The sequence below is a fragment of the Bos javanicus genome, chromosome 11 (assembly GCF_032452875.1).
Source record: "Bos javanicus breed banteng chromosome 11, ARS-OSU_banteng_1.0, whole genome shotgun sequence".
Lineage (NCBI taxonomy): Eukaryota > Metazoa > Chordata > Mammalia > Artiodactyla > Bovidae > Bos > Bos javanicus.
Genome location: NC_083878.1, coordinates 12,231,739 through 12,253,598, shown reverse-complemented (window position 1 = coordinate 12,253,598; position 21,860 = coordinate 12,231,739). Strand labels below are relative to the sequence as shown.

Here is a 21,860-nt window from a genome sequence, read left to right as displayed (position 1 = left end):
GAAGGCCTTTTTATCTCTCCTTGTTATTCTCTGGAACTCTGCACTCAGTTGGGTATATCTTTCCCTTTCTCTCTTGCCTTTTGCTTCTCTTCTTTTCTTAGGTATTTTCAAAGCCTCCTTGGACAACCACTTTGCCTTCTTGCATCTCTTTTTCTGTGGGACAGCTTTGGTCACTGCCTCCTTTACAATGTTATGAACCTCCATCCATAGTTTCTCAGGCACTCTGCCTACCAAATCTAATCCCTTGAACCTATTAATCACCTCCATTGTACAATCATTAGGGATTTGATTTAGGTGATACCTGAATGGTTAGTGGTTTTCCCTACTTTCTTCTATTTAAGCCTGAATTTTGCAATAAGAAGCTCCTGATGTGAACAACAGTCAGCTGAAGTTCTTGTTTTTGCTGACTGTATAGAGCCTTTCCAGGGCTTCCCACATGTCACTAGCAGTAAAGAACGTGCCTGTCAATACAGGAGATGAAAGAGACTTGGCTTCAATCCTTGGGTCTGAAAGATTCCCTTAAGGAGGGCATGGCAACCGACTCCAGTATTCTTGCCTGGGAATCCCATAGACAGAGGAGCCTGACAGGTTACAGTCCATAGGGTAGCAAAGAGTCAGACACGACTAAAGCAACTTAGCACACACACAAGCATGCATAGAGCTTCTGCAGATTTGGCTGCAAAGAAAAGAATCGATCTAATTTCAATATTGACCATCTGGTGATGTCCAGGTGTAGAGTCATTTTTTGGGCTGTTGGACAACAGTGTTTGCTATGACCAATGTGTTCTTTTGACAACATTCTGCTAGTCTTTGCCCCGCTTCATTTTGCATGCCAAGGCCAAACTGGCCTGTTATTCCAGGTATCTCTTGAGTTCCTATTTGCATTCCAACCCCCTATGATAAAAAGGACATCTTTTTTGGTGTTAGTTCTACAAGGTATTGTAGGTTTTTATAGAACAGGTCAACATTAGCTTTTTAAGCATCAGTGGTGGGGGCATAGACTTGGATTACTGAGATGTTGACTGGTTTGCCTTGAAAATGAACTAAGATCATTCTGTAATTTTTGAGGTTGCACCCAAATACTGCATTTCAGACTCTTTAGTTGACTATGAGGGCTTCTCCATTTCTTCTAAAGCATTCTTGCCCACAGTTGTAGATATAATGGTCATGTGAATTAAATTTGCCCATTCTTGTCCATTTTATTAATAATTCACTGATTCCTAAGATGTCAGTGTTCAATCTTGCCATCTCCTGTTTGACCATGTGCCATTTACCTTGATTCATGGACCTAACATCCCAGGTTCCTATGCAATATTTTTCCTTACAGAATCAGACTTTACTTTCACCACCAGACACAACCACAACTGAATGTCATTTCTGCTTTGTCCCAGCCACCTCATTCTTTCTGGAGCTATTAGTAATTACCCTCAGCTCTTCCCCGGGGATTCCCTGGTGGCTCAGATAGTAAAGAATCCACCTGCAATGCACAAGATCTGAGTTCAATCCCTGATTGGGAAGAAACCCTAGAGAAGGGAATGGCTACCCACTGTGGTATTCTTGCCCGGAGAATTCCATGGTCAGAGGAGCCTGCTGGGCTACAGTTCATGAGATCACAAAGAGTCAGACACGACTGAGCAACTAACACTTTCCTTCACTTTTCTTTCTTCCCCAGTAGCATACTGGACACCTTCCAACATCTTCCAGTGTCATCTTTTTGCCTTTTCATACTGTTCATAGGGTTTTCCAGGCAAGAATACTGGAGTGGATTGCTATTTCCTCCTCCAGTGGACCATGATTTGTCAGAACTCTTCACTATGACCCATCCGTCTTAGGTGGTCCTGCATGGCATGGTTCATAGCTTCACTGAGTTACACAAATCACTTCATCACATCAAGGCTATAAGCCATGAAGGAAATTTCATTAAGTTCAGTTCAGTTCAGTCGCTCAGTCGTGTCTGACTCTTTGGGACCCCATGAATCGCAGCACGCCAGGCCTCCCTGTCCATCACCAACTCCTGGAGTTCACTGAGACTCATGTCCATCGAGTCAGTGATGCCATCCAACCATCTCATCCTCTGTCATCCCCTTCTCCTCCTGCCCCCAATTCCTCCCAGCATCAGAGTCTTCTCCAATGAGTCAACTCTTCGCATGAGGTAGCCAAAGTATTGGAGTTTCAGCTTTAGCATCATTCCTTCCAAAGAAATCCCAGGACTGATCTCCTTTAGGATGGACTGGTTGGATCTCCTTGCAGTCCAAGGGACTCTCAAGAGTCTTCTCCAACACCACAGTTCAAAAGCATCAATTCTTCAGCGCTCAGCCTTCTTCACAGTCCAACTCTCACATCCATACATGACTACTGGAAAAACCATAGCCTTGACTAGACGGACCTTAGTTGGCAAAGTAATGTCTCTGCTTTTGAATATGCTATCTAGGTTGGTTATAACTTTTCTTCCAAGGAGTAAATGTCTTTTAATTTCATGGCTGCAGTCACCATCTGCAGTGATTTTGGAGCCCCCAAAATAAAGTCTTACACTGTTTCCACTGTCTCCCCATCTATTTCCCATGAAGTGATGGGGCCAGATGCCATGATCTTTGTTTTCTGAATGTTGAGTTTTAAGCCAACTTTTTCACTCTCCACTTTTACTTTCATCAAGAGGCTTTTTAGTTTGTCTTCACTTTCTGCCATAAGGGTGGTGTCATCTGCATATCTGAGGTTATTGAGATTTCTCCTGGCAATCTTGATTCCAGCTTGTGCTTCTTCCAGCCCAGTGTTTCTCATGATGTACTCTGCATATAAGTTAAATAAGCAGGGTGACAATATACAGCCTTGACGTACTCCTTTTCCTATTTGGAACCAGTCTGTTGTTCCATGTCCAGTTCTACCTGTTGCTTTCTGACCTGTATACAAATTTCTCAAGAGGCAGGTCAGGTGCTCTGGTATTCCCATCTCTTGAAGAATTTTCCACAGTTTATTGTGATCCACACAGTCAAAGGCTTTGGCATAGTCAATAAAGCAGAAATAGATGTTTTTCTGGAACTCTCTTGCTTTCTCAATGATCTAGCAGATGTTGGCAATTTGATCTCTGGTTCCTCTGCCTTTTCTAAAACCAGCTTGAACATTAAGTTAGATTAAGTTCATTAAGTTAGATTTCTATAAATGGGATTTCAGCATAATAGGTACACAAATTTTAAAACATTTATAAGAGACACTGAAAAATTAAGTACTAAGAAGACTATACCAATTTACACACCTACCACCAAAGTATCAGAATACGTAGTTCCTGAAATACTAATCACAAATACTGAAGGCTGTCATTTCTTATTTACGTTTGGCAAATTTATAGGCAAAAATACCCCACAATGTTTATATATATATATATATATATATATATATATATATATGTCATTATTAGAATTACATGCTTTATTCATGTTATTATTAGTCTTTGATTTTTCTCCTCTTCTGATTGCCTTAATACAACTTTTGCAAATTTTTCTTCAAGTTGTATCTTCCTCTGATTAAAATTGAAAGAATGTGTTATATTGTTATACATTATAGATATTAACCTTTGGGAATATTTACTATAAATGTTTTTACTGATAATCTTACATTCTATTTTCTAACTAATACCTTTTAGGAACATTATAAATAATTTTCTGTAGTCAAATTATTAACCTTTTCCTTAATGATTTCAGTCTTTGGTGTCATCCTTATGAGAGTAAGTCACTTTCAGATTATAGATATATTTGCTAATATTTTTATTGGTTTTCCCATAGTTTCTTTCTTTTTAAAAATATGAACATGCATTTGATCTAGAATTCATTTTGATATATGAGGTATAGACTTAATATTCTTTTTACCCAACAAGCAGACAGCACTGGTAACAGCAATTGCTAAGTGCCATTTTTATCACATAGTAAGAAAGTGAAGTCGCTCAGTCATGTCCGACTCTTTGCGACCCCATGGACTGTAGCCTATCAGGCTCCTCCATCCATGGGATTCTCCAGGCAAAAGTGCTAGAGTGGATGGCCATTTCCTTCTCCAGGGGATCTTCCTGATCCAGGAATCGGACCCGGGTCTCCCACATTGCAGGCAGATGCTTTACTGTCTGAGCCTCCAGGGAAGCCCATATATTCTTTGAAATATTTATAGATATTTTCTTTAACTATCCCTTTATTCTATCAGTCCAGTCCTGTGTAGAAGGGATATTAATTATTTTCATTAACAATAACATTTCTATATTCGAAGGTACTACACTCATTAATTTTCTTTTCCATATTTTTTTTGGCCAAGTATTATCCATTTTTGTCTCTGAATGAACTGTAGAATTATTTTGTTAAGATAACCCACCACCATCAAATTTACTTCGGATTCACTGCAGTTAGATTAATTTTGGAAAAACTACTATTCTCATCCTTGTTGTTCTGTCACTCAGTCGTGTCCACTCTTTGCGACCCCATAGACTGCAGCATGCCATGTTTCCCTGTCCTTCACCATATGCAAGAGTTTGCTTAAACTCATATCCACTGAGTCAGGGATGCCATGCAGCCATCTCGTCCTCTGTAGTCTCCTTCTCCTCCTGCCTTCAATCTTTCCCAGCATCAAGGTCTTTTCAACGAGTTGGCTCTTCACATAGGTGGCCAAAGTACTGGAGCTTCAGCTTCAGCATCAGTCCTTCCAATGAATATTCAGCATTAATTTCCTTTAGGATTGACAGGTTTGATTTCCTCGCAGTCCAAGGGACTCTCAGAAGTCTTTTCCAACACCACAGTTTGAAAGCATCACTTCTTCAGCACTCAGCCTTCTTTACGGTCCAACTCTCACATCCACACATGACTACTGGAAAAACCATAGCTTTGACTATATGGACCTTTTGTCAGCAAAATGATGTCTCTGCTTTTTAATACGCTGTCTAGGTTCATCATAGCTTTTCTTCCATGGAGTAAGTGTCTTTTTTGTTTTTTTAATTGTATTTTATTTTAAAACTTTACAATATTGTATTAGTTTTGCCAAATATCGAAATGAATCCACCACAGGTATACCTGTGTTCCCCATCCTGAACCCTCCTCCCTCCTCCCTCCCCATACCCTCCCTCTGGGTCAGTCACTGTCTGCAGTGATTTTGGAGCCCAAGAAAATAAAGTCTCTCACTGTTTCCATTGCTTCCCCATCTATTTGCCATGAAGTGATGAAACCAGATGCCACAATCCTTATTTTCTCATCCTAGAACCCTGCACATATCTGATCATAATAAAGTATCTTTTAAATTATTCTGTGACATGTTTTCCACACTGATGCTATACATGACTTGTTAAAATATACTCACAGAGACCTTATATAATATGCATCAATGGCAAATAGGATACTTTTAGGACAATATTTTCCATGAAGGTATTGCAAAGGTAAGAGAAGATGACCTGTTTTCTAAGTGTACTCTGTAACCAAAAGTTTTATTGGTCCTAATTATTTTTCAGTTGATTTTCTAGAGTTTTCAACCACACAATACTAACATAAGGATAATGATAAGATACATGGCTCATTGTAATATTTGAAATTTACTTCTCTTTTACCTTATTTTATAGAGCATCTAAAGTAATGGTGAGATGTCTTCACCATTCTTCTGATGTTGATGCAAATAAATATTCCTAGTGTTCCACTGTTAAATCTTTGGTTGCTGCTAAATTTCATATAGATGCTCTTTATCATGCTACTGAAATATAATATTTCTTGTATTTAAAACTTTTTTAAAAAATTTGAAAAGCAGGCTGGATGTTATATAATATCTTTTTAGAATTACATAAAGATGATCATATACTTTATCTCCTTCACCTAGTATTATAATAAATTATATTATTAGATTTTTAAATATCAAACTATCTCTGCATTTCTAGAGTAAATCCTACATACTAATGCTAAATTATTTTCTTGAAACATTCTGGAATAGATTTGCTAAATTTTTTTATTTATAATTGTGAGATTAATTTATAGTTTTGTCTTTTGGGCTACTTTCTCTGACTTTGGTATCAAGATAAAATAGATAAAATGGCCTAGTTTTTTATAGGTAGTGCTTCCACCAAAAATTAGGAAAGGTAATTTAAAAATTTGGAGAAAACCAGAAGGCAAGGAAGTAATGAAAACGTAAGGGAATAAAATTGCAAAGAGGGCAGACCTGTTAAAGGTGAGCTGAGGATCTCAAGTTGTCCCTGGAGGCATTTGACAAACCTAGGAGTAGTAACAGACTGAAAATCTGGGTTAGGTCCAGGCAGAAAGCAACTGCCCTGGAGGAAAAAAAAAAAAAGAATCATTGAATTTTTGTTGCTTCCATGGGGCTGAAGTGCCAAAATTAGAGATCTCAGGGCCAGTTTTCTCAAGACATTTTCTGAATTCTAAAGCTATACAGCCGAGGAAAATAACAGTCTAAGCCAAAACCTTTCAAAAGCAAAGTAAGCTTTCCTGCAGTTTCACAATGTTTCAGAAAAAACAACTCACTAGTGGGAGTGTTCATAAGAATCACAGGTGGCAACTTGAAAGCTCTTGAGGGATTAATGAATTGATATCGACAGTCTCCAATCACAGTTTTTACTGTTAGCAATTGCTGATCTGAGGAAGACACCTACTCAAGATATTAGCCAAATTTTAAGACTGTAAAAAGCAGGAAGTTGAAGAGCTAAGTTTATATGAAAAGTGGAAATTTCCACAGTCCTCTTGGTACTGAAGAGACAATAATGTGCCAGGCTCTCATTAAAAGCTCTGAAGAACCACATCCTAGCAACAAATGTAAACCAAAGGTACAATACAACTGCAACCCAAGCTCAATCCAGACCAGTTCATAATTGGATTAAGGTGATGAGGTTCAAACCACAAACCACCCACTCATTTTAACTACTTAGTATGGGAAAGGACGAAACAATTCTGGTGGCAGAAGATATTATCTGGAACACCTATTAAAACATATTTTAAAAACAATGTCTACCATATACCAAAAAGTGATAGGACGAGATAGGACCATATGACTGAGAACAGCAACATCAACAATAAAACTCAGAAACAAATCTAACCAATATGTAGCTGAATTATACGTAGGCATTAATAAACATGTTTAAAACAACTGCAGAGGAGCAGGATCAAGATAGTGGATTAAGAGGACACGGAGCTCATATCCCCCCATGAACATACCAAAAAGACATCTACAAGTCTAAAAATTCTCACTGGAAACTGACAGAAGACATCTAGCATGAAAAAGGTTGGAAGAAAAATACACAAGTAATCAGGAAGGATGTGTTCCTGGGAGGTAACTCAGAGTAAAAGGGGGAATACACAGGTGGACACCTGCCCAGGGGAGTGAGCAGTGAGAGCCATAAATTAGATGCCCAAGTCTGGGGTCCTATGCAGGAGAGATAAGCTTTCTTGGCTGGTTTGAGGGCCACTGGCACTACTAGGAGGGCAGTGGGAAGTCTGCACTCCACTCATGAGGAGCACATTCATACCCCAAGACAGGGTGGAAAGAGGTATACTCCAGAGGCTGCCAGGTTTCCCACAACCACCTCAGTGTGTGACTCAGCCCAAGCTGAGCCAGTGCACCATGGCTATTCACATCTCAGCAGGGTATTAAATCTGGGGTGGTCATGACCAGGGAGAAAACTCGATCTTGGGAGGCAGAAGCAATCTGGTCTTTTGGGGGAGCCTGAGGGGTGGGGGGATGGGGTCATTGTTGATGCTTACTCAAGCAGAACATCACAAGCAACCCAGATCTCTCATGGTAGCACTCAAGCATAGCTCACCTCCTGACACACACTGAGAATCAACATAGGCAACAACACTATAATGTGGTTCCCGACAAGAGAGGGGGAGCTGGGACAGAGGGCAGTGATCAGCTGTGAGAGACAAAGAGGACTTGGACCTGTGGCTGAGTCAGAGCAGAGTAAGGGAAACAAATGTGGGATCCCATACAGGCAGCACATAAGAGGGGCTTAAGCCTCTGCCTCTAATCAACACAAGCCAAGAGCCCCCAAGGACCCAACTTACTTCAGCAGTTCCCACCACTCAGGTAAGGCTCCCAGTGTGGAAAAAATGGGAAACACATAGTTAAAGGGACAGAGCTGGCCCAGGCCAGGTGCTCAGGACTTCTGTTCCAGGAATTTGGAATCAGACCCCACCCCCATAGAGTGTTGATGCCCACTGAGCAGAGGGCAAGTCCCATTTCACACCCGGAACAGACCCTGGCTCCTCCCTCTGGAGCCCCACTCTCTACCAAGCTGATGCTATCAGCACAACCTGAGGAAAGCTATCACTGTGACTTGTTTCCCATCAAATGCAGCTCTCACACCAAAGGCACAGGGCACGCATCGGGTTGTTGCCACATAGAACACCCCTTCAAGATCACAACAGGTAACTGTTTCACCTAAACTCATAGAAATAGATAAGTTAAGCAAAATGTAATGGCAGAAGAACCATTATCAATTGAAAGAACAAGAAAACACAACTGAAAAAATAATAAAACATAAATAATTCATCTGATAAAGAATTCAAACCACTGGTTATAAAAAACATTAATTGAATTAGGGGAAAGACTATATCTACAAAGTGATAATTTTAATAAAAAAAACTAGAAACTATTTTAAAAGACCCAATAATAAATGAGGAATTCAATAGTTGAAATTAAAAACACACTAGGAAAAATGAAAAGCAAACTAATTGATACAGAGGAACATGTAAGTGATCTGGTAAAATAGAGGAAATCGCCCAATCTGAACAGTTAAAAAAAAAAAAAAAAACAGAGCAAATTGTAAAAATTCAAAACAGTCTGAGAGTTCTCTGGTATATACTACTAAAGAAAAGTCAGCAAAACCACAAGGGAAGATACAAAGGGAAAAAAAAATGAACAGAGAACTATAAGAACAATCAGAAAACAAGCAACAAGATGGCAGTAACTATATACCTACCAATAATTGCTTTAAATATCAGTGGACAAATGCTCCAATTAAAAGATATAGGGTGACAGATTAAATGAAAAGAAAAGACCCTTCTACATGCTGCTTAAGAGATTCACTTCAAAGTAAAATACACATATAGGAAGAATGTGAGGAAATGAAAATGGTATTTCATGCAAAGAGAAACAATAAGAAACCCAAGGTAACAATACTTGCTTCAGATGAAATAGACTTTAAAACAAAGGCTATAACAAAACACCAAGAAGGGTATTATTCCATGATAAGGGGATCGATACAAGACAAGGATATTATATGCATTAATATGCACACCCCAAGGGTACCTAAATATTTACAGACACAAAGGGAGAAATTGACAATAATACCATAACAAAAAACATCTCACTTGGGCTTCCCTTGTGGCTCAGTGGCAAAGAATCTGCCTGCAAATGCAGGAGACATGAGTTTGATCCCTGGGTCTGGAAGATCCTCTGGAGAAGGAAATGGCAACCCACGCTAGTATTCTTGCCTGGGAAATCTCATGGACAGAGGAGCCTGGCAGACTATAGCCCATAGGGCTGCAACAACACCACCTCACTTACATCAGTGAACACACCATCTAGACAGAAAATTTATCATGTAACAGTGGTCTTAACTAACACACTTGAACAGTTAAAAGCTATTGACAGGACATTTCATCCAAAAGTACCACAACATACATTCCTTTCAAGTATAGACGAAACATTCCCCAGGTCAGATCACATGCTAGGCCACAAAATAAGTCAGAACAAATTTAAGGAGATAGATATTATATCAGGCATCTTCCCCCATTACAACTGTATAAAGTTAGAAATCAATTACAGGAAGAAAAATGGGAAAAGCACAAATGTGAAGACTAAACTACATCTTACTAAAAAACCAACTAATTGAATAAGAAATCAAAGAGGAAATCAGAAAACCAGTTCTGATAAAGGAAAATGGAAACACAAAACTCCAAAAATCTATGGCATGCAGAAGGCAGTATTTAAGAGGGAAGTGTACAGCAGTGCAGGCCTTTCTCAAGAAATAAGTAAAACCTCAAACAAAGTACCTAACCCACCACTGTTTTAAAAATTAGAAAAAGATGAACAAAGTCCAGTCATCAGAAGGAAGGAAATAATAAAGATTAGAGAGAAAATGAATAAAACAGAGATCAATAAACAATAGGGAATCAATAAACCAGAGGGAAAGAGGGAGGGGCAAGACAGGAGAAAGGGGTTAAGAGACACAAACTACTGTGTATCAAACAGATAAGCAACAAGGATATACATACAGCACATGGAATTATAGCCATTATCTTACAGTCTGTAAAAACACTGAAACACTATGCTGTAAACTTGAAACCAATATAATGTAACTTTTCTTCTGGCTATGCTGTGAGAAATGTGGGATCTTTAGTTCCCCAGTGAGGGGTCAAACTCGTGCCCCCTGTATTGGGAGCAAGGAATCTTAATCTCTGGACCACCAAGGAAGTTCCTAATATAATACTGCAAATAAATTATACTTTAATTTTTAAAAGACTGTGATACATATGCTTAAGAAAATAGAGAAAAGATAGACAAATAGAAAAATCTTGGAGAATTTTACCAGAGAATTTGAGGATATTAAAAAAAAATTAAATCAACATTATAGAATTAAAAGATACATATAGAAAATTCTAACTCCTAATTTTCTATTTTACTTCCACCAAGGCATCCATCATGTGTTGTACTAATTACCTTGAAGTTAGTAGGGATATATAAGCAGACATAATATTAGGAATCATTTCCAGAATAAACAAAATGCAAATGTCAATGAAAAAAAGAAGTCTTAGAATAAGATGGAAGAAGTCTGTAAATATTGTTAAGGGATAATTATAATGTGAGATTCTATACCCATTGCTTCCTGGCTAGTTACAGCAGAAACAAACATCTTTCACCAACCTAGATTTTAAGAAATCCTTTTTCTATATGACGGAGAAAATACAAGCAATTGTCACTTACAGGAAGGTGCGTGAATACAGCAAAGGTGCTACGTAGAAAGGCAATGAGGTCCACTAGATAGTCACTAGCCTTGCTGCCCAAATCTCCTGTCATCCAGTCATAGTCAGCCAACTGTAGAAACTGGTCAATCTTCTGGTTTAAGTTGGTATAAATCTCTTCTTCAGCTGCATGTCTGGCATCCTATGATATATGAAATTTTAATAATCATTCAGAATTGCATTACAAACAAAGCAGAAATTTCTGCTTGGAAACATCTCAAACTAAGTAACATAATTGAGAATATCAAGTAATATTACAGTCTCCATTAATTTTTCTTTTTTCCAAAAGCTCAGTAGAATCTTTTCAATTTATGTCTGCAAAACAAGCTATTATTTAGATTTACCAAATAAGAAACTGCCTTCATTACTCTCAGCTATCTGCATCCTTTTTACTTTCTTATCCATTGAACTATACTCAACTATCTATCAAACAAACTATCAAAACCATACTCATTCTCAGGATCCTGTTCTCTTCTCTTCTGCGATTCCAAGAACCTCTCTCGTGACAATACCAACCTCTCTTAAAATTGCTAGTCTCTTCACTTTCCTTATTGTAGGTTTCCTGAAGTTCCAAATTTAATGCTCTTTGTTTCCACTAGTTACCATCCCACCTTTCTAGATTCTTTATAATGAAGTTTCTTCAAAAATGGGCACACATTTACAAAAATTAACAATTTCAGGCTAATTAACAATAGTCTTGAAAAGTACTTAAACAATAACAAAAAATGTTCCTAAATCAAGCAAGTTTGAGAAACCCTATTTAAAAGAGTTGTGATGTACAGTGGCATATAAAAGGTGCTAAGAAGTGTCATGGGACTAAGGCTCCAAGAAAAACATTTTTAGGGCAAAGCAGTCTAAACTGAAACGCTAACAATCCATCAACATGGATTGGTCCAGGGTAATTCGCCAGGCTACCATATCTAATATTCATTTTTCAGGCTGATCTTACTTGACCATCCTCTGTTAAACATTCTCTGCTATAACCCTGTTCCTTTTTGGCTTTCAGGACATAGTTTTTCTTTTACTTTTCTGGCCTCTAATCCTCTCACTTTTGCTGAGTGATTTCATCACCTCCTATGCCTTTCACTCACTATCTCTGTCCAAGCCCATTCTTGTTAAAGACACATATAACTGATTGTTTCCTGCATTATGGTTCACAGAAACTTTAAATATTATTCCAAGTCCAGGACTAGAATAATTATAATCTGACTGCAAGGAGATCCAATAAGTCCATCTTAAAGGAGATAAGTCCTGAGTGTTCATTGGTAGGACTGATGTTGAAGCTGAAACTCCAGTACTTTGGCCACATGATGCGAAGAGCTAACTCATTGGAAAAGACCCTGATGCTGAGAAAGATAGAGGGCAGGAGGAGAAGGGGACAACAGAGGATGAGATGGTTGGATGGTATCACCGACTCGATGGACATGGGTTTGGGTGACTCCGGGAGTTGGTGATGGACAGGGAGGCCTGGTGTGCTGCGGTTCATGGGGTCGCAAAGAGTCGGACACGACTGAGTGACTAAACTGAACCACTCTTCATCTGTTCATTTCAGTTCAAGGCAGAGATCTAAACAACATATTAGATTCCATTGATTCCTCCATAGTCAGTCAATATGTCCTATAAATTCTAACCTCCAAATTTTATGCTAACTCATAACCTCTTCTCCATTTTCACCTTTTTAATACCTGCATAATTTTTCAAGGTATTTACATACTCTAATATAGGCACTGACTATGTTTACTTATATGAACAGTTTCAAGAACATTTCTCTGATTACTTGCTTATTTACTTGCTTGTATGATAATCTAATGTTGTCCTTGAATTTCCATTTTACTAAATTTTCTTTTAATAAGCATTATTTTCTAGAAAATCTGGCTTGAAGAAAATTTGAGCAGAAAGCACAGAGCATTCGCAGATGCTGCATCCCTGTCTCCCTCCTACTGTTTCCCCAATTAAAAAACCCATGAGTGAGTGTGGAACATTTGTTACGACAGATGAACCAATAACAATATTTTATTATTAAATAAAGTCTATAGTTTGCACCAGATTTTATTATTCATGTTGTACAGTTCCATGGGTACTTACAAATCGGTAATGCCATGTATTCACCATTACAGTCAGAATCATATGGAAGAGTTTTCTTGCCCTAAAAATCCACTCTGCTCTAACTATCCCTACCTTGCTTATCCCCCAAATCTTAGAAATAATTGATCATTTTACTTTCTCCAAAATTTTAACTGTCTTGAGTGTCTTATACTGATAATCATGTATGTAGCTTTTCAAATTGCCTTAATTCACTTAGCAATGTGCAGTTAATTTTCCTCCAGGTCTTCTGTGGCTTGATAGTTCACTCCTTTTCATCACTGAATAATATTCCATTGTCAGGATGCATCACAGTTTTTCTACTCATTCACCTACTGAAGGACATCTTGGTAGTCTTCAAATGCAGGCAATTATTAGCAATGCTGCTGTGGCCACTCATGTGTAAGTTTTTGTGTGGATTAAGACTTCAATTCACCCCTTACCAAGAAACATGATTGATCAATTGCATAGGAAGACTATTTCTGTTTAGCCTTGTAAGAAACTGACAAACTGTCTTTCAAATAACATTACCATTTTGCATTACCAGAGGATGAGATGGCTGGATGGCATCACCAACTCAATGGACATGAGTCTGAGCAAGCTCTGGGAGTTGGTGATGGACAGGGAAGCCTGGCGTGCTGCAGTACATGGGGTTGCAAAGAGTCAGACACGGCTGAGCAACTGAACTGAACTTTGCATTACCACCAGCAATGAATGAGAAAGTTGCTATTGCTCCAGAAATTGTTGTTACTATTTTGGGTTTTAGTCATTTTAAGAACTATACAATGGTATCTAACTGTTGTTTTAATTTATAATACCCTTTCCATGCTTTCGTGTGATATCTGTTCAGATCTTTTGCCCATTTTTAGAGTGAACCCATATTAAACCCAGTTTTAAATTTTGTTACTGTTGAGTTTTACCAGTTTTTTTTATATTTTAGATATAAGTCCTTTATTAGATAAGCCTTTTACAAATATTTTACGATTGTCTTTTCATTTTCTTAAGAGTATCTTTTCTACAGCAGAAGTTTTTCATTTTAATGAAGTCCAACTTAGTATTCTCTTTGATGGATCATGTTTTGGTTGTTGCACCTTAAAAGTTTCAGTGGAGAATGAAAAGTTGGCTTAAAGCTCAACATTCAGAAAACTAAGATCATGGCATCTGGTCCCATCACTTCATGGCAAATAGATGGGGAAACAGTCTCAGACTTTATTTTTTGGGGGCTCCAAAATCACTGCAGATGGTGATTGCAGCCATGAAATTAAAAGACAATTACTCCTTGGAAGGAAAGTTATGACCAACCTAGATGGCATATTCAAAAGCAGAGACATTACTTTGCCAACAAAGGTCTGTCTAGTCAAGGCTATGGTTTTTCCAGTGGTCATGTATGGATGTGAGAGTTGGACTGTGAAGAAAGCAGAGCACCAAAGAATTGATGCTTTTGAACTGTTGTGTTGGAGAAGACTCTTGAGAGTCCCTTGGATTGCAAGGAGATCCAACCAGTCCATCCTAAAGGAGATCAGTCCTGGGTGTTCACTGGAAGGACTGATGCTGAAGCTGAAACTCCAATACTTTGGCCACTTCATGCAATTGGAAAAGACCCTGATGCTGGGAGGGACTGGGGGCAGGAGGAGAAGGGGACAACAGAGGATGAGATGGCTGGATGGCATCACCAACTCATCGATGGACGTGAGTCTGAGTGAACTCCGGGAGTTGGTGATGGACAGGGAGGCCTGGCGTGCTGCGATTCATGGGGTCACAAAGAGTTGGACATGACTGAGCGACTGAACTGAACTGAACCTTAAAAGTTTAATAGTCAAGGTCAGCAACATTTCCCTTTATATTATATTCTAGGAGTTTTATTGTGTTGTGTTTTACCTGTAAGTCTGTGATCCCTTTTGTGTTAATCTTTAAGTCAATTAACTCAAATTTTCTTGAGTTTAATTCAAACTGAAATTTTTTTTTCAAGAGAAAGGTGATATAGATGTATACTTAGAGCTGATTCACATTGCTGTACAGCAGAAAACAATACATTTTATAAAGAAATCATCCTGCAATTAAATTTTTTAAAAATTTCAGGAGAAAAATCCTCAAAATTTTAACTCAATTTTGAAGTGTAACATCTGTGTTTAGATTTCTTTCTTTTTCTTTTGCATGTGGATGACAAGTTGTTTCAAACCATTTATGGAAAAGCTTTTCATTTTCCCATTAAACTGAGTTTATTCCATGTCAACAATCAATTGATTATATTTGTGTGAGTCTATTTCTGGGCTACCTATTCTGTTCCTTTGATTGAATTATTTATTTATTTTTTACCATTATCACATTGTCTTGTCACTGTAGCTTTAGAGTAAACCTTGAAGTCAAGGAGTGTCAGTTCTCGAACACTGTTCTTCTCTGTCAATACTGTGTTGGCTGTACTGGGTGTTTTGCATTTCCATATAAAATTCAGAAACAATTTGCCAATATCCACAAAATGATATTTGCTGGAATTTTGACTGGGACTGAATCTTTATATTAAGTTGAAAACAACTGATATATTCATAAAATACTAAATCTACTTATCCATGAATACTTATAAATCAAATATCTCCATTATTTAGATCTTACTTTTTTGACTACTTTGTATCAGAGTTTTAAAGATTTCCTCATATAGATACTGTTTTTTTTTTTGTTAGATTTATGCATATTTCTATCCTACTTCAATGCTAATCTAAATAGTATTGCATTTTCAATTACAAATGCGTTATTCATTACTGATACAAAGACCAAATGACTTTTCTATATCACTTTTATAATCTGAACCTTTCATTACTTCCAGTAGTCTTTTTGTTATTGTTAATCCTTTTATAGTTTCTACATTGTCAATCATGTCATTTGTAACTGAGATCAGCTTTATTTCTATCTTCCCAATCTTTAAGGGGCTTCCCTTGTGGCTCAGTAGTAAACAACCTGCCTGCCAGTGCAAGAGACGCAGGTTTGATCCCTGGTTTGGGAAGATCCCCTGAGGAGGAAATGGCAACCCATTTCAGTATTCTTGCCTGGGAGATCCATGGACAGAGGAGCCTGGTGGGTGACAGTCCATGGGGTCACAGAGTTGGACAGACTCAGTGACTAAACAGCAACATCCAATTTGTAAATCTTTGATATCAAGGTTTACTGAGCATTGAAGAAGACTGGCATGAAAGAACAACCCTGCCTTCTTTTCCCATGATTTTAACAGGAAAGTTTCTAGTTTCTCATCAGCAGGTATGAAGTTATTTATAGGACTCATGCAGATGTACTCTGTCAAGTTGAGGAAATTTCCCCCCCTGCCCCTATTAAAGTTAGCTGAGATGTTTTATCATGAATAGCTGTTGGATTCTGTCAACACATTTTCTACATTTATTGATATGATTCTATTAATCTAATTGTTCTGTATGCAGCCCATTGATGTGATGAATACATTACTTGATTTCTGATGCTGAATAAGCCTTGAAGAACTAGAATAAATCCCACTTGGCTGTCATGTATAATTCTGATACATTATTGGACTCAATTTAATAATATTTTGTTGAGGATTTTACATCAATGTTCATGAGAACTACTGTTCTGTAGTTTTCCTCTCATACAATGTCTGGTTGGTATTAGGATAATACTGAACTCATACAACGAGTTAGGGCTCCCCAGGCGCCTCAGTGGGAAAGAATCCACCTGCCAATGCAGGAGCTGCAGGAGATGTGGGTCTGATCCCTGGGTCGGAAAGATCTCCTGGAGAAGGAAACAGCAACCTACTCCAGTATTCTTACCAGAATAATCCCATGGACAGAGGAGCTTGGCAGGCTACAGTCATAAAAAGTGGGACATGACTGAGCAACTGAGCATACATGCATGCCTACAATGAGTTAGGTAGTACTTCCTCTGCTTATGCTTCCTAGAAAATATTATAGAGAAGGGGTGAAATTTCACCCTTAAATATTAGATAGAGTTTTTTTGGCTTAATTTGGATATAATTGAGAGGCTACAAGATATTTAAAATGCACTACATAATGATTAAATATACGGACACACTGCAAAAAGATTCCCCACATCAAGTTAATTAACACACATCATCACCTCACATATTTACTTTTTTTGTGTAAGAACATTTTAGTTCTACTCTCATAGCATGTGTACACGCTAAGTCACTTCAGTCATGTCTGACTGTTTGTGACCCTATGGACCATAGCCCGCCAGGCTCCTCTGTCCATGGGATTCTCCAGGCAAAGAATACTGAGGTGGGTTGCCATGCCCTCCTCTAGGGAATATGCCCCACCCAAGGATCTAACTCTTGACTCATGACTCTTGCATTGGCAGGCGAGTTCTTTACCACTAGCACCATCTGGCGGAGAAGGCAATGGCACCCCACTCCAGTACTCTTGCCTGGAAAATCCCATGGATGGAGGAACCTGGTAGGCTGCAGTCCATGCAGTTGCGAAGAGTCGGACACGACTGAGCGACTTCACTTTCACTTTTCACTTTCATGCATTGGAGGAGGAAATGGCAACCCACTCCAGTGTTCTTGCCTAGAGAACCCCAGGGACTGCGGGGCCTGGTGGGCTGCCGTCTATGGGGTCGCACAGAGTCGGACACGACTGAAACGACTTAGCAGCAGCAGCAGCAGCACCATCTGGGAAGTCCCTATTCTCTTAGTAATCACCATTAGTATAATACAGTGCAATCAACTACAGTCACATTGTTATACACTAGGTGCTCAAACTATTCATCTTACAGTTGAAAGTTTATATTCTTTTATCAGCCTCTACTTCTGTCATCCAACAGTCCTGGCAATAATTTTTCTATTCTCTATTTCTATGAGTTCAACTTCTTTTCAGATTCTACATATAAATGACACCATGAAGTTTTTGTTCTTCCTTATCTATTTCACTTAGCATAATACCTTCCAGGTTCATCCATGTTTTTGCAGTACTTCCTTCCTTCTATTTTATAGCTGAATAATATTCCATTGTATGTATGGTGTGTGTGCACGTGTGTGTGTGTGTGTAATTTAGCCATTCATCCATTAGACACTTAGGTTGTTTCCAATCTTCACTATTTTAATTAATGTAATAATGAACTTGAGAGTATACATAACTCTTCAAGATAATGATTTTGATTCCTTTGAAAAGATACCAAGAAGTAGACTTGCTGGATCATACAGTAACTCTGTTTTTAATTTTTTGAGAAACTTCCATATTGTTTTCCACAGTGGCTGTATCAGCTTACATTCCCACCAACAGTATACAAGGGTTCCCTCTTCTCCAAATCCTTTGCAGCATTTGTCATCTATGCTTTTTTCTTTAATAAAAAGAAAGTTGATTTACAGTGTTATATTAGTTTCTTATGTAAAGTGATTCAGCCAAGTATGTGTGTGTGTGTGTGTGTTTACACAAACTCACACATATATATATTCCTTTCCACATGTTTTATTACAAGATACTGAATACAGTTTCCTGTGCTATGCAGTAAGACCTTGTTATTTATTTATTTTATATATTGCAGTTTGTATCTACTAGTCCCAAACTCCTAATTTATAGCTCCCCCATCCCCTTTCCCCTTTGGTATCATAAATTTATTTTCAATGTCTGTGGCTCTAGTTCCTGTTTTGTAAATAACTTCACACAGAAGTCCCACTTGTTTATTTTGTATTTTATTGCCTTTCCTTTTGTTGTAAGTTCCAAAAAATCACTTCCTAGATCAATGTCAAAGAAGTTACACATTAAGTTTTCTTCTAGGAGTGTTATGGATTCAGTCTTACATTCAAGTTTATAATCCATTTTGTGTCAATCTGTGCCTATGATATAAGATAGAGATCCAGTTTCATTCTTTCTGCATATGGCTATCCAGTTTTACCAAAACCACTTATTGAAGACACTATCCTTTCCTCATTGTATTTCTTGGCCCTTTTGTCATAAATCACTTGACCATATATGTATGGGAGATCCCATATATGTATTGGAGATATATACAAGTGATATATGTATTGGCGATCCCATCTGTTTAATTGATAAATATGTTTGCTTTTATACCAATACCGTATTGTTTAGATTACAATAGCTTTATAATATAATTTGAAATCATGAAGTGTGATTCTTCCAGCTTTGTTCTTCCTCATGATTGTTTTGAATTTCCAGAGTTTGTTGAACTTTCATACAGATTTTAATATTGATTTTTAAGTTTCTATAAAAATATCATACTATTAAAAATAATCATTTTGATAAGGATTGCATTGAATTTGCAGGTCACTTTGGATAGTCTGGATATTGGTAACATATTAATTCTATTTTGAAAAGCTATTAATTATTGATTCAATTTCTTCAATAGATATAAGGGTACTTAGAGTATCATTTTTTGAGTTTTGGTAAATTGTGTCTTTGAAATAATTTGTTCAATTTATGTAGACTATCAATTTGTGGGTACAGAGTTGTTCATAATATGCCCTTGTTAATCTTTTAATCCACTGAATCACTAGTGATGGCCCCTTTTTTATTTATGATATTAATAACTTGTGTCTTCTCTCTTTTATTATTGGTCAGCCTAACTCAAAGTTTATCAATTTTATTGATGCTTCTAAAAATCTGTATTTGATTTCATTGGTTTTCTCCTTTGCCTTTCTGTTTTCTTTTTTTTTTTTTTTTATTATTTAACTTACAATATTGTATTGGTTTTGCCCTACATTAAAATGAATCGACCACAGGCACACACGCATTCCCCATCCCGAACCCTCCTTCCCCCTGCCTTTCTGTTTTCAATGATTTCTATTCTAACTTTCTTTTCTTCTGGCTATTTCAGATTTAATTAGTTCTTCCTTCCCTAGTTTCCTAAAGCAGAATCTTAGATTATTGACTTTGAAATTTCTTATTTTCTGATTTATGTGATTAATGCTGTAAATTTCTCTATCAGCAGTGCTTTCACTGATGCCACAAATTTTAATAAGTTACACTTTATTTTAGGCTTCCTTGGTGGCTCAGATGGTAAAGAGTCCACCTGCAATGTAGGAGACCTGGGTTTCGATTGCTGGGTTGGGAAGATCCCCTGGAGAAGGGAATGGCTACCCACTCCAGTTTAGCTGCCTGGAGAATTGCTTGGACAGAGGAACGGGCTACAGTTCATGGGGGTCATATAATATAATTTGAAGTCTTTCTTAATCTCTCTTGAAAAAAAATTTTTTGGACTCGTGTTTTTCTAAAGTGTGTAGGTTCATCTCCAAATATTTGAGGATTTTCTATCTATCTTTCTATTATTTATTTCTAGAGTTTAATACCATTTGGCCTGAGAGCAAGTTTCATATGATTTTTATTCTTTAAAATTTTTAAGATGTGTTTTAATACCCAGAACATAATCTGTGTTGGTGAACGTTCTTATGACTTTTGAGAAGAATATGTATTATGTTGTTATTAGATGAAATATTCTACAAATGTCAATTTGATCCAGCTGATCGATAGCACCATTCAGTTAAACCCCAGCCTTACTAATTTTCTGCTAATAATCTGTCAATTGCTGATAGAGGGGTTTACTAAGAGACTTTACCAGGAAGAGATGTGGTCTTACATAAGCTGGTATTGTTGCTCAGTTGCTAAGTCGTGTCTGACCCCTGGCAGCCGCATGGACTGCAGTGCACCAGGTTCCTCTGTCCCTCACTATGTCTCAGTGTTTGGTCAAATTCAAGTCCACTGAGTTGGTCATTGCAATCTAACCATCTCATCCTCTGTCACCCCTTCTCCTTTACCCTTCATTCTTTCTTAGCATCAGAGTCTTTTCCAATGAGTTGGCTTTTCACATCAGGCAGCCAAAGTTCTGGAGCTTCAGCTTCAGCATGAGTCCATCCAACAAATACTCAGAGTTAATTTCTTTTAGGATTGACAGGTTTGATCTCCTGGAATACAAGGGACTCTCAAAAGTATTCTTCGGCACCATAATTGGAAAGGATCAATTCTTTGGCACTAAGCCTTCTTTATGATCCAACTCTCACATCTGTACTTGACTGCTGGAAAAACTATAGTTTTGACTGTATGGATCTTTGTTGGCAAAGTGATTTCTCTGCTTTTTAATATGCTGGCTAGATTTGTCATAACTTTTCTTCTAAGGAGCAAGGGTCTTTTAATTTCATGGCTGCAGTCACCATCTGCAGTGATTCTGGAGCCCAAGAGAATAAAATCTGTCTTATATATTAATAAATACCTTTTTAAATACTCATGCCTTTTTTCTCAGTTGATCTATTACAGTAGTGAATAATTTTATATAATTTTCTAGTACTAATCATCATTGCATTCATAACCTATTTATCCCTATTTTCTATGCACTTCCAGATTTTGTTTGATATTTTATTATTTATGATTTTCACATAATATTTGTCTTTAATTGTTCAGGGCTTTTTGTGGTTTCTCTAGTTTTTGAATCATTGCTAAGTTGACTTCACAAAAATTAACTGACATATTTTCCTTTTTTCTCTATAGTCTAGAGTATTTTAAATTATACAGACGTTATCTGTTTCATGAAAGCATAAATGAATTCCCTTATAAAATCATGCGACTCCATCTTTTCAAGAAATACTTAACAATATTTTCATTTCTTTCATAGTTATGCCGATCTTCTGTATTTTCTTGTATCATTTATTAATCACACATTTTCTAATAGATCTTCAAATTTATTAGCATAGAGTTATACAACATATGCTGGAGATATATTTCATTTCTTCTGATTATGAATTTCAAGTAACTGTGATTTATTTATTCCTTGCTTTTTCCTTCTGTTCTCCTTTCCTTTCTGCTCTTT

At 37.4% G+C, this 21,860-nt stretch overlaps 1 protein-coding gene across 4 annotated transcripts in view; it reads right to left on the bottom strand.

Annotated features, from left to right (window-relative positions):
- Positions 1-21,860, bottom strand: part of EXOC6B (exocyst complex component 6B) — a 765,919-nt gene that overhangs the window by 291,886 nt on the left and 452,173 nt on the right. For all 4 annotated transcript variants that reach the window (XR_009739314.1, XM_061431936.1, XM_061431937.1 and 1 more), the window contains exon 18: positions 10,948-11,127. Coding sequence is in view for 3 of the 4 variants with exons in the window: in XM_061431936.1 (XP_061287920.1) it covers positions 10,948-11,127 (180 nt within the window). In the remaining variant the exon portion in view is untranslated. The remainder of the gene's footprint in view (positions 1-10,947; positions 11,128-21,860) is intronic.